Source organism: Eumetopias jubatus, unplaced genomic scaffold (genome assembly GCF_037043125.1).
Source record: "Eumetopias jubatus isolate StellerSeaLion01/CBP00866 unplaced genomic scaffold, mEumJub1_p1.0 scaffold_17, whole genome shotgun sequence".
NCBI classification, from domain to species: domain Eukaryota; kingdom Metazoa; phylum Chordata; class Mammalia; order Carnivora; family Otariidae; genus Eumetopias; species Eumetopias jubatus.
In genome coordinates, this window is record NW_028274823.1 from 12,745,901 (window position 1) to 12,757,112 (window position 11,212).

General features: G+C 52.0%; 1 protein-coding gene across 1 annotated transcript; it reads right to left on the minus strand.

Annotated features, from left to right (window-relative positions):
• On the minus strand, positions 1-1,637 carry NANOS1 (nanos C2HC-type zinc finger 1). Its single transcript, XM_028121842.2, has one exon. It carries the CDS (start codon positions 1,635-1,637, stop codon positions 789-791), a length of 849 nt encoding a protein of 282 aa, XP_027977643.1. The 3' UTR covers positions 1-788.
• Between the last annotated feature and the right edge of the window lie 9,575 nt (positions 1,638-11,212).

The following is an 11,212-nucleotide window of genomic DNA, read 5'->3' on the forward strand; positions in this document are numbered from 1 at the left end:
TAGGATTATAACTTGGCACAATTTTTCAGGGTGGAAATGCTAGTTGCTAGTTTAGTAATAAAAAGATCTGGTACATAAAAGGATAAGGAGCTGTGTTCTACCTGCTACAGATTGTGCATTTTTACACCTCCAGCCAAGACTCAAACAAGCCACAAGGAGGGACTACCCACACAGATTAATACTGGAAAGTTTACTAAACCTTCACTTTTTCAAAACGGTGATGCCGCCAGGGGCGTGCTTCACCTGGAATTAGAGTAACTGATTAAGGACAACTAAGAAATATTGTTTCCAAACAATAAAATAGTCATTTTGCCGACATTCCATAAAATCGCCAGTTTTCAGTTATGAGGCTTTTAAAAAAATATTCTAGACCTAGTAAAGTGCCTCCATAAAATTAAACATCCGAGATTAGATTGAAACAATTCATACTGATGCGCATCTAAAATAGACGTATACAGTAAATAAACAGCGCAATTAAGTTGCCATATTTCAGGTAGTGGAATACACACCCAGCCTTCACCGTCCGGATGTGCACAAACTACAAGCCAGAGAGAAATCAAGATTTTAGCGTCTAGTCTCAGCCGCTCTTCGACAGAAAAGTACTCCATACGTTCGGCTTGCTTTGGGGAAGAAAAAAAAACAAAAACGACTTCCCAAGTTGAGTTTCAACTGCCGACCTCCACGCCTCTCCAACAGCGAGGAAAAGACGGTGCGTAAGCCGAAAATGAGAGCGCGGGCAGGCGGTGACCCTGGTGGCGTCAGGTGGCAGCAGACCGAAGCCCAGGCCCTCAGCGCAGCTTCTTCCCGGCCTGGCAGTCCCTGGCGCTGCGCGGCGGCGGCACTTTGGAGAGCGGGCAGTACTTGATCGTGTGCGCGTTGTCGCCGCTGGCGCCGCACAGGGGACACGTGTAGCGGCGCAGCACCGGGCACAGCACTCGCCCGTCGGGTCCCTTCAGGATGTGGGTGGTGTAGAGCGCCACCGCCTCCTTGTTGTTCCGGCAGAACACGCACACCTGCAGCTCGGGCTTGAGCAGTCGGGCGGCGGCCGCCCCGGAGGCGGCGTGCAGCCGGGGCTCGGCCGCCCACGCCGGGGCCCGCTCCTCGCGCGGCGCCACCTCGGCGGCGGTAGTGGGTGCAGCGGCGGGCGCGCAGCCCAGCAGCACGGCGGCGGCGCGACCGGCGAACGGGCTCAGCTCGGCGAAGCGCTCCTCCAACAGCCCGGCCTCGGCGGGGCCCGCGCACAGCTCCAGCGCGCGCAGCTCCAGCGCGCCGCCCAGGTAGCGGCCCCGGGACCCTGGCTCGTCGCTGTCGTCGTCGTCGTCGTCGTAGTCGGCCGGCCCCAGGGCCGGCCCCAGCGCCCCGGGCCCGGTCCCTGCGTGGGGGGAACAGCAGGACGAGGAGGAAGAGGAGGGCGGGGAGGTGCCGCCGCCGCCGCCGCGGGCGCAGCCAAAGCGCGGCTCCCCGTCCACCGCCTTGGTGATGAGCGTGGCGAGCCCCAGGTAGTCGTTCCACGAGCTGAAGGGCTGAGGGTGCGCCGGGCCCTGGGCGCTCACGTAGCGGGCGCTGGGCACGAGCGCCATGGGCGGGGGAGCGCGGCCGCGGCTGGGCGAGCGTGGCGCCCAGGGGAAAGCCTCCATGGGCGGGCTGCGGGCCGCGCGCGCCGCCTCCCCGCCGCCGGCGCGGGCCGGACGGAAGGGAAGCGCCGAGCCTGCCCGCCGGCCTGCCGCGGGGTGGGGCCGCCTCGCAGCCTTTTATCGGGTCCCGCTCCTCCCCGTCTACCCCCCCACCCCCCCAAGCTCGGCCTCGCCGCCGCGGCCCTGCCCCCTGCGCTACCCCGCCCCAGCCTCCTTGCCCGCGCCTCGGACGGAGGCGGAGCGGAGGCGGGCGCGCCGGGGGCGGGCGGGCAGTGCGCGCGCTCCGCTCCGGCCCGCGCGGCTCCCGCGCCCCACGCGCTGCGCCAGCCTCGCCAGCTGCGGGCGGCTTTCATTCTGCAAGGGGGCGGGGGAAGCGCCGCCTTGGGCCCGGGCGCTAATTGGCTGCTGACCAGAGCCCCCTGAGCCACGGGCGCCGCTCGGGACGCCGATTGGTAAATCTGGGGGAGGGGGCGTGCCCTGCCTGTGCTGCTGGGAGGGGAGGGCGAAGTAGGGGGAGACGAGGGGAAGGGAGGGGAGGGGCTGCTGCTGGGGACGGCCTTAGCCTGAGCGCTATGCTTTGAGTTTGGAGCAGGTGACCAGGCCTGGGTCTCCCTCGGTCGGGTGGCGAGACTCACGGAGAGCACGGGTAGGCGTGGGGATGGGGGAACGCCCCAAGGTTCGCGCACCCTCCTCCCAGCCTTGAATGCCCCAGGTCAACCTTCCGAGAAGCCCCCTCTCCCCGCTCACCAGCATCAGCAGGACAAGCTGTGGGGAGGCAGGATTTGGCGCGCTCTGAGATTGCAGTCGTCAAGACAGAGCTGCCCCAACAATCGAGTAACTTCCGTTTGCACGGTGCTTTGGAGAGCTTTCAGCTGGCTGAAATCTTCGCACGAATCTCTGAGGTTGTAGAGAGGTTATGGTTCTTGTAGTAAGTAGTGGAAGCATCAGGACTTTCCTACAGCACGCTGCAGACTCCCAACAGGTGTTCAGAGACTGGGTGGCCATTAGCGGGTGACTTAGGTAGGGATGTGGGCTGGGCCAGAAAATCTTCCACCCTGGGACAGTGATTGGTGTGTGTGTGAAGCTCTCACCCCCTCCCCCGGCGGGGGGGGGGGCTGTATAAAAAATGGGCTGTATGTGCAGCTTGAAAAAAATAAAGCACATTCAGCGTTACTATTTAGTACTTTAAAATGAGTCAAATATTTTTGTAAAAACAATGGAAAATGGAAGATTTTTGATTAGGAGGGTGGGAGGTGGTCGTGCCCTTCCTGGGAGAAGGGACACCTTTTAAAAAAATGGAAAGTAGGAAAGGTTTTAGGTACTGCGAAGGATTCTTTAGGGTTCTATGGGACTGGGAAAATGCCTCCTCTAGTGGCTGGGCTGGCAGGCAAGGTGGGCAGGTCAGGACTTTGCTTCCCCACTCTGGCTGTGTGCTCTGGCTATGGAAACAGGGGTCGGGGGCAGCTGGTGCTGACAGCCCTCATTAGGCAGGAGGCTATGCTTCTGGGTCTGGCTGTGTCCGGCAGGTTTAGAATGGCCCAGTAGGGGCTGCCCAGAACCTCATGCTGGCACCGGTTTACTTTAGAATGAACGAGGGAGTCAGACTGCCAGCAGTGGAAGGGACCTTTGGGATCATTCAATCCAACCTTACTTTACAGATGAAGAAAAGGAGACGCAGAGAAGAGGATTTCTTCAAGGTCACACGGTGAATATGTCACAGCCAGAACTAGAACTCAGGCCCCTTCACAAATGGCTTGGTGGCCTTCCCGTTACACATGGACCCCGAAGGTATTTCAGACTATAAGTCTGTGTGTGCATCAGCAGAAATCGAGTGTGGAACACAGGGGACATGAAGAAGAGATATGAGATGGGGCCTTGTGCCCTTTGCTTGGACCCTACCCTCGGGGAGCAGTCCAGAAGCCAGGTGGCAGGCACAGGGAAGGACTTGGGGCAGTAACATGATGCCTTTTCTAGCCACCTGTCTGCATGAAGGGTTGAAGATCTGTTTCTCAGCCTCTTCTTCACCTCCTGCTCCCTAACGGTTGATTTAAGTCATGAAACCAGGCAGTCATATTCTGCACTTGCCAACGCAGTTCCTTTTTCAAGTTTGTGTTGGCACTCAAGTTAAAAAGTCATTCCTTTTTTTTTTTTTCTCCCCCTCTCCCACCAAAAATAAATAAAAGAGCCCACAGAAGCGTAGCAGGTTTGCTGACACTGAGCTCTGAGCTCTGACCACAAGAGCACCGGCCCCTAGAGTGGTATGAAGATTATTATTCTATAAATGGAAAATTCCAGTCTGTTTGCATGGCCCTGCAGCTCGCATACTTTCAAGGTATGCAGACTTTTCAGCTCTGAGGAGTGGGAGCCACTGTTCTGAGAAAAACTTGTGGAAGGAAAGGAAAGTTTAAAACTGCGAGCCGCTGGGCCGGCTTCCCCTGGGTCAGGCCAAAGAGAGCGTGGCAAGTAAGTGACACCTTTCCTCTCCCACATCACACGATTTTTAGCCCTTGTGGGGTTTTTTTGTTTTGTTTTGTTTTGTTTACAAGGGGAATTAAAACTTTTCAGTGAACATGGGTAAGGACAAATGCCTTGCTCTGTAGCTGCAGGCTGAGCGGGTGGGTTGTAAGGAGGTTTCGGAAGGGAGCTCATGTGTCCCGGAGGGCTGGTACCTGCCCTTTCCCCAGGCTGCTCACCTTACCTGATATGGGCCTTGCGCACAGTAGGTTGTTTGATCTGGGAAGAATGTCTGGACGTGGAGGCAGAGGGCATGAAGGGGCTTAACCCCCCACCCCCACACCCGGCACGTGTGGCCTCAGTGGCCTGGGAGCCCTTGCTGTTAGTTACCACGGAAAGGCCTGATCCAGTTCTGGGTTTAGTAAACAATTCCTGTTACCACTAAGCGCAGGCCTCAGCCGGGCCCTGAGCTCTCCAACTCTCTTTGAGGTGGTGGAACTGACTTCAGAGATATTCTTAGCACCTTGATGAGGTCTGCCCGCTTTTCGTTCCCCTTCCAGAAGTCTGAAGCAAAAACAGACAGGAATAGCCAGAGTGTGAGAATTTCTTCAAGGCATCCCCTCCGATTGGTGGAGGCAGGAAGACCGGTTGGGACAGGCCTCATCTGGGAGGATGGAGGGTGTTGCTCAGTTTCTTCTGGAATGGGGCCTGCACGGCACAGGCAGGAGGCTCTGGCAGGAGGGGTGGGTGGTGGGGTGGGCTGCTTGGATTCTGCATTCCCACCTCTCTGCATGGCTCCCAGCCTGCAGCTTGGGAGGCAACGCACAGACCTCAGGCATCTTGAGGATCTTCAGAAGTATGAGGTCAGCCCTGGGGAGTGAGGCGGCTTGGCGGCTGTCCAGGCAGCTTTAGAGATGCTGTTTGTCAAGCTCTGCGTTCCTGCTGACTTGCCTGCCAAGCTCTTTCTAGGTGCGTCAGGCACATTTGGGTACATTGGGGGCTCTCTTCTGTAACAGTGTTGAATCTGTCCATATCATGCCTTTGGCCCAGCTCAGGGAGTCCCGGGAATGGGGTGTCTGCCCTCTGGGGGCTTAGAGTGAGCTAGAGTTAGTTGAGAAGCACCGTGGTGAAGCGGGTAATGCTCCTTGAGCCGGTGGCCGTGTTTTCACCCTGGCCCTTCTGCAAAGTCACATGTGGCCTTGGATGAGGGACTTAACCACTCTGGGCTCCAGCTCCTTCCTCTGATCCTCAAGGGGCTCATCATGTCAAGTGGCAGGCCCTTTACCCTTCTTGCTGACTTACTCCAGTTCCAGACGAGTCTCTCCCTTGGCCTCTGGGGTTGAGCTGTGACAGGTGTAATCCAGCCAGACAGATCTCATTTCCCCTGGGCGTGATTGGTTTAGGAGGGGGCTGGTGACCCAGTTCTGGTCCCTGAAATGTAAGGGGAGGTCTGTTAGGAGGACTGTGGGAGGGCATTTGTTCCCTTGTTTGAACGGGGCGCCTGGATGGCTCAGTAGTTAAGCGTCTGCCTTCGGCTCAGGTCATGATCCCAGGGTGCTGGGATCGAGCCCCACATTGGGCTCCCTGCTCGGCGGGAGGCCCGCTTCTCCCTCTCCCATTCCCCCTGCTTGTGTTTCCCTCTCTCGCTGTGTCTCTGTCAAATAAATAAATAAAATCTTTTAAAAAATAAAAAAATGATGGGCGCCTGGGTGGCTCAGTTGGTTAAGCGACTGCCTTCGGCTGAGGTCATGATCCTGGAGTCCCGGGATCGAGTCCCACATCGGGCTCCCTGCTCAGCAGGGAGTCTGCTTCTCCCTCTGACCCTCTTTCCTCTCGTGCTCTCTATCTCTCATTCTCTCTCTCTCAAATAAATAAAATCTTTAAAAAAATAAAATAAAATAAAATAAAATAATGAAAAGAAACAAAGACTAGGAGCTTCCCTCTCTTCCAGCCACTGGCAGGTTTCAGAGCTGAGCCAGCCCTGAGGTGATAAGTCTTGAGGACCAGAAGCTGGCATACTGGGGACGGCTGACCGGAAAAATTATTTTGTTTATTTTTTTAAGTAGGCTGCACGTGTAGCCCCGACGGGCTGGAACTCACGACTGTGAGATCAAGAGCTAAGCCAAGATCAAGAGTCGGACACTTAACCGACTGAGCCACCCAGGCGGCCCCGAAAAAGTTATTAAAAAAAGAAAAACCTTGGGGACATTTTTGTGGATGACTTGGTGATTTGTTATACAAGACAATTAACCAACTTTATTGATTCAGCCACTGCCGGGCAGGAATTTTACTTACAGCTGAATTCATTCATTCTAACTGAAACGCATAGTAATATGAAAAAAAAATGCATTTGGTAATTCTGTCAGAAAGGTAGGATTCAGTACTCTGGCCAGATGGAGGGGACAGCCATGTCAGAATTGTGGGCATATGGACAGGGGTGGGAAGAAACAAAGGGAAGTGGGAGCAGGGGCTTCGTAGTGTCTCCTCTGTCACCCGCCCTGTCTTGCACCAGAGTCTCCCAGCTGAGAGTAATAAGATACCCCCTTCAGGCCAGGTGCTTTCCAGCATGGCCTCATGGACCCCCCACCTGCTACACAGCTGCCCCGTGAGGCAGGTTCTGTGATTGCCCTCCTGGTGCAGACGGAGGGGTGCATGGCTCACAACCAGCAGGGCTCAGGTTAGAACCTGTGTCGCTCTCATCCCAAAGCTGCACTTGTCCCTACTTGGAAGTACCTGGTCATACTCTGGCCACAGGACTTCTGGGGCCGAAGGGCTGGAGGAGGCCCTCCAGGAGGAGATGGTGCAAGGAGCCACCGGGAGGCAAAACTGGGCTCGTCCCACCGGTGTGTCAGAGATTGTCCCCCAACAAAACCGATTCCGGTTGAAAGAGGTTAAATTTTTCTGTTTATCCAGGAGTGAGCTCTTTGGTCCAGTGAGTAATACTTTCTCTTAAACACTCACCCCAGCCACGTGGTCTCCTTTTAGAAACCCGGATTGTCCCAGTTTTTTTTTTAATTTTATTTTATTATGTTATGTTAGTCACCATACATTATTAGTTTTTGATTTAGTGGTCCACGCTTCATTGTTTTCGTGTAACACCCAGTGCTCCATGCAGTACATACGGATTGTCCCAGTTTTGTTTAAAGCTGCATACTGCCAGGAAGGCTGACAGCCTGGAGGGCAGATATCCTGGGGTCAACAATGCCTGGAATAATAGTAATAACAATAGCTCACAGGTGGGGAGCCTTTTCAAGGCACTAAGCGTGAACCGTTCTTTCTTAGATCTTCCCAGCAGTCCTGAGGTGATACCCATTTCACAGAAAGGAAAATGAGGTTTGGGGAAGCTAAAAGAGTGTACTACTCAGCTTCTCCCAGCTAGTTAGTGGGTGGGATTTCTCCGTGGCCTGTGCTGTGGGCCTGGACTGTCTCCTGGCCCTTGGACATTTGTTCAGTTAGAATTCACAAATCCTGCCTCGTGTTTCCCTGAATGGGACCATCGGCCTTTTCTTGCTCATCTTCAACGCCTGCTGGCTGCAGAAGGGGAGGAGTCATACATAAAATGATAAACTATAAGGTCAAGATTGTTCTCCAGTGATGCATAAAATGGTGCATTATAAGGTCAAGGTTGTTCTCTAGTGAGCCTGAGGGCTAGAGTGGGGGTGGCGGGGGAGGGGGGAAGGAAAGGTCAGTGAAGGGGATGGGACCAGACTGCCAAGCAGGGCTGCTGTGTATGCTTCTGCAGGTTGTGCACTGCACAAGGGCTTTCCATCCAAGGGGGTGCTTTTTACTTCATAGATGTGGTTATATGTGTGAGTGAATCTCAAATAGTTTTCTGGCAGATGTGGAGTAAAGTATCTTTTTCTAAAGGAATCGGTATATTATGACAGTTTTTTTCTGACAGATGGATAAAGATGTCTTGTGGATGAAGTACCTTTTCCTAATTTGCCCAAAGCCCAAAACTTTGGCTCTAGGCAGAGGCATGAAACGCTAAGCTTCTCGAAAGTAGGCCTCAAGTGTGCCATTCGCTAGGTGCCCAAGGGGCCTTTTTAAAGCTTCAGGTGGAAGCGTCTCGCTAACTGAGCTGCCCAGGTGGGAGTCTGGCCCAGGTCTGCTCTTGTAGCTCCGGGCGAATCACTGTCTCTGTCATTTTAGACATCTCTTGGACCTACCTGGCTTACACTTCTATTTTCCCCAGTCCCTTACAGATTTCTTGTGCCCTGCCGGTGCCTGGTCATGATGATGAGTTGGCAGTGGTATCTGTTCCTGGGGTGTCTCTGGCTCCAGAAGCAGAAAGAAGGGTGATGGCCTAGGATGGTGTAAATTGAGGAGCCTCGAGCAAGTCATTTCCTTTCTCTGGACTTCAGTTTTCGCTCACTTACAATAATTGGCTGGCCTGAGTGGTTTCTTGGCCCTCTCTAGCTCTAAAGTTTATGTGTTCACCATTGAGGCCTGGGACTGACAGGTGGATGAGACATCCTTGTGACCCCATGGAGTGAATGGGTGGTGATGCTCGGTGGGAGGCATATTAGCTTCCTTTTGCTGCTCTATCAGCACTACCAGCCTAGCGGCTTGAAACAGCAAATCCTTCCTTTCCTACCGTTCTGGAGGTCAGAAGTCTGACAGGGGTCTCGCTGGGCTACAGTCAAGGTGTCTTCAGGGCTCGGGCTCTCGGGGACAATCTGTTTCTTTGCCATTTCTAGAGGCTGCCTGCGTTCCTTGGGCTCATGGCCCCCTTCCTTTTTCAAAGCCAGCAACAGCAGGTTAAGTCCCTCTTGACCGGCCGCCTCTATTTTTTCTTCTGCTTCCCTCTTGCGCTGTGTGATTATGGTGGACCTACCCCGATAATCCAGGCTAATCTCCCCATGTTAATGCCATCTAATTAGCAACCTTAATTCTACCCGGAACCTTAATTCCCCCTGGCCGTCTAAGGTAACCTATTCTCAGGGACTGGGAATTAGGATGGGGACATCTTTTGGGGCCATTATTCTGCCTCCTCCCAGAGGACTGGGGGACCCCTTAGCAATGGAGTCCCAAGACCTTAGCATATCCAGGGGCGCCTGGGTGGCTCAGTCGTTAAGCGTCTTCCTTCGGTTCAGGTCGTGATCCCAGGGTCCTGGGATCGAGCCCCACATTGGGCTCCCTGCTCCGCGGGAAGCCTGCTTCTCCCTCTCCCGCTCCCCCTGCTTGTGTTCCCTCTCTCGCTGTGTGTCTCTCTCTGTCAGATAAATAAAATCTTAAAAAAAAAAAAGAAAGTGTGACAGAAAGAAAATCATCATGGAAATGGTAGAACAAATTGGAAGTATACAATAAGATGGTTGAAATAAATCCAAACATAAATTCCTTATAATAAATGTAAATGGACAAAATGGTTCTGTTAAAATACAAAATTTCAGACTGGATTTAAAACCCAGCTATATAAGGGTGCCTGGGTGGCTCGGTCGGTGAAGCGTCTGACTCTTGATCTCAGCTCAGGTCTTGATCTCAGGGTCGTGAGTTCAAGCCCCACATTAGGCTCCACACCTACTTAAGAAACAGCTGTATATCCTGTCAGAAACACATATAAAATGTAAGGACACAGAAAGGTTAAAGATAAAATGTTGAGAGAAGACGTGCCAGTAGATGCTGAAAAGGAAGCTGACATACCTGTGCTGACAGGAGGCAAGTAGGCTTTATGGCAAAAGTTTTACTAGGGATAGAAGGGTGGCTACGTCATGTAAAAGGCTCGATTTACCAGGAAGATATAACAATTCTAAACTAGCATATATGTAATAATTTAGCGTCAAAGCATATGAATGAAAACCTGACGAAATATCAGTAGGGATATAGGAGATTTGAGTGACAGTTAACAAGCTTGACTTTATATATTTACATGTACCTGTATACATATATACATGTCATTATATAAAATCGTATGTAAACACTGCTTTCAATAATTGCAGAATTTGGGGCGCCTGGGCAGTTCAGTCGGTTAAGTGTCTGCCTTCGGCTCAGGTCGTGATCCCAGGTCCCAGGATCAAGTTCCGCACCAGGCTCCCTGCTCATTGCAGAGCCTGCTTCTCCCTCTGCCCACTCATGCTCTCTCTCTCCTTCAAATAATAAATAAAGTCTTAAAAAAAAATCGCAGAATTTACATTCTTTTCCAGCACTCATAGCGCATTTATAAAAGTTGACCGGATTCTGTGCCATCAACCAAGTATTAACAAATTTGATAGGATTGGTGTCACATTGGATTTTCTGGCCACAATTCCATTTCGTTAGAAATCAACAGCAGATGATAACTAGAAGAGAACATAATACAGATAAGTGAAGGAATTGATGAAATGGGGAACGGAGATATGATAGATGGCTGACAGAGCTAAACAGTGGATTCTTATAAAAGATGAATACAATTAATTTCGCAGGGTTTATCAAGAATAAAAGACACAAGGGGTGCCTGGGTGGCTCAGTCGTTGAGCGTCTGCCTTCGGCTCAGGTCATGATCCCAGGGTCCTGGGATCGAGACCCGCATCGGGCTCCCTGCTCGGCGGGAAGCCTGCTTCTCCCTCTCCCACTCCCCCTGCTTGTGTTTCCTCTCTTGCTGTGTCTCTCTCTGTCAAATAAATAAATAAAATCTTAAAAAAAAAAAGAATAAAAGACACGATGCAATTGAGCAGTTCTGTGACTTGATGCTTCATAAATCTGAAAATGTATATGAAATGGAAAAATTGCTGGAAAACAAGAACTCTCTCAAGACTGTATGTATGTATGTATGTATGTATGTATTTGAGGGGGGAAGGGCAGAGGGAGAGAAAGAATCTGAAGCCAGACTCCCCGCTGAGCACGGAGCCCAGGGGCTGGATCCCAGGACCCTAGGACCATGACCTGAGCCATAATCAAGAGTCGGATGTTTAACTGAGCCACCCAAGTGCCCCAAGAAGAATTTAAAAACCTTGATGTTCTGCAACATTTATGTAAATTGAATCAGAGTTTAAAAATCTCACAAAACACCAGATCCAGTTGACTTTATTTTTTCTCCTGTTGACTTTAAAGATAAGTTCTGTTTTTCAAGGAGCAAATAATTTCAATTCTGCACAAGCCATTTTAGAGTTTAGAAAAAAAGAATCGTTTTCTAATTCATTTTACAA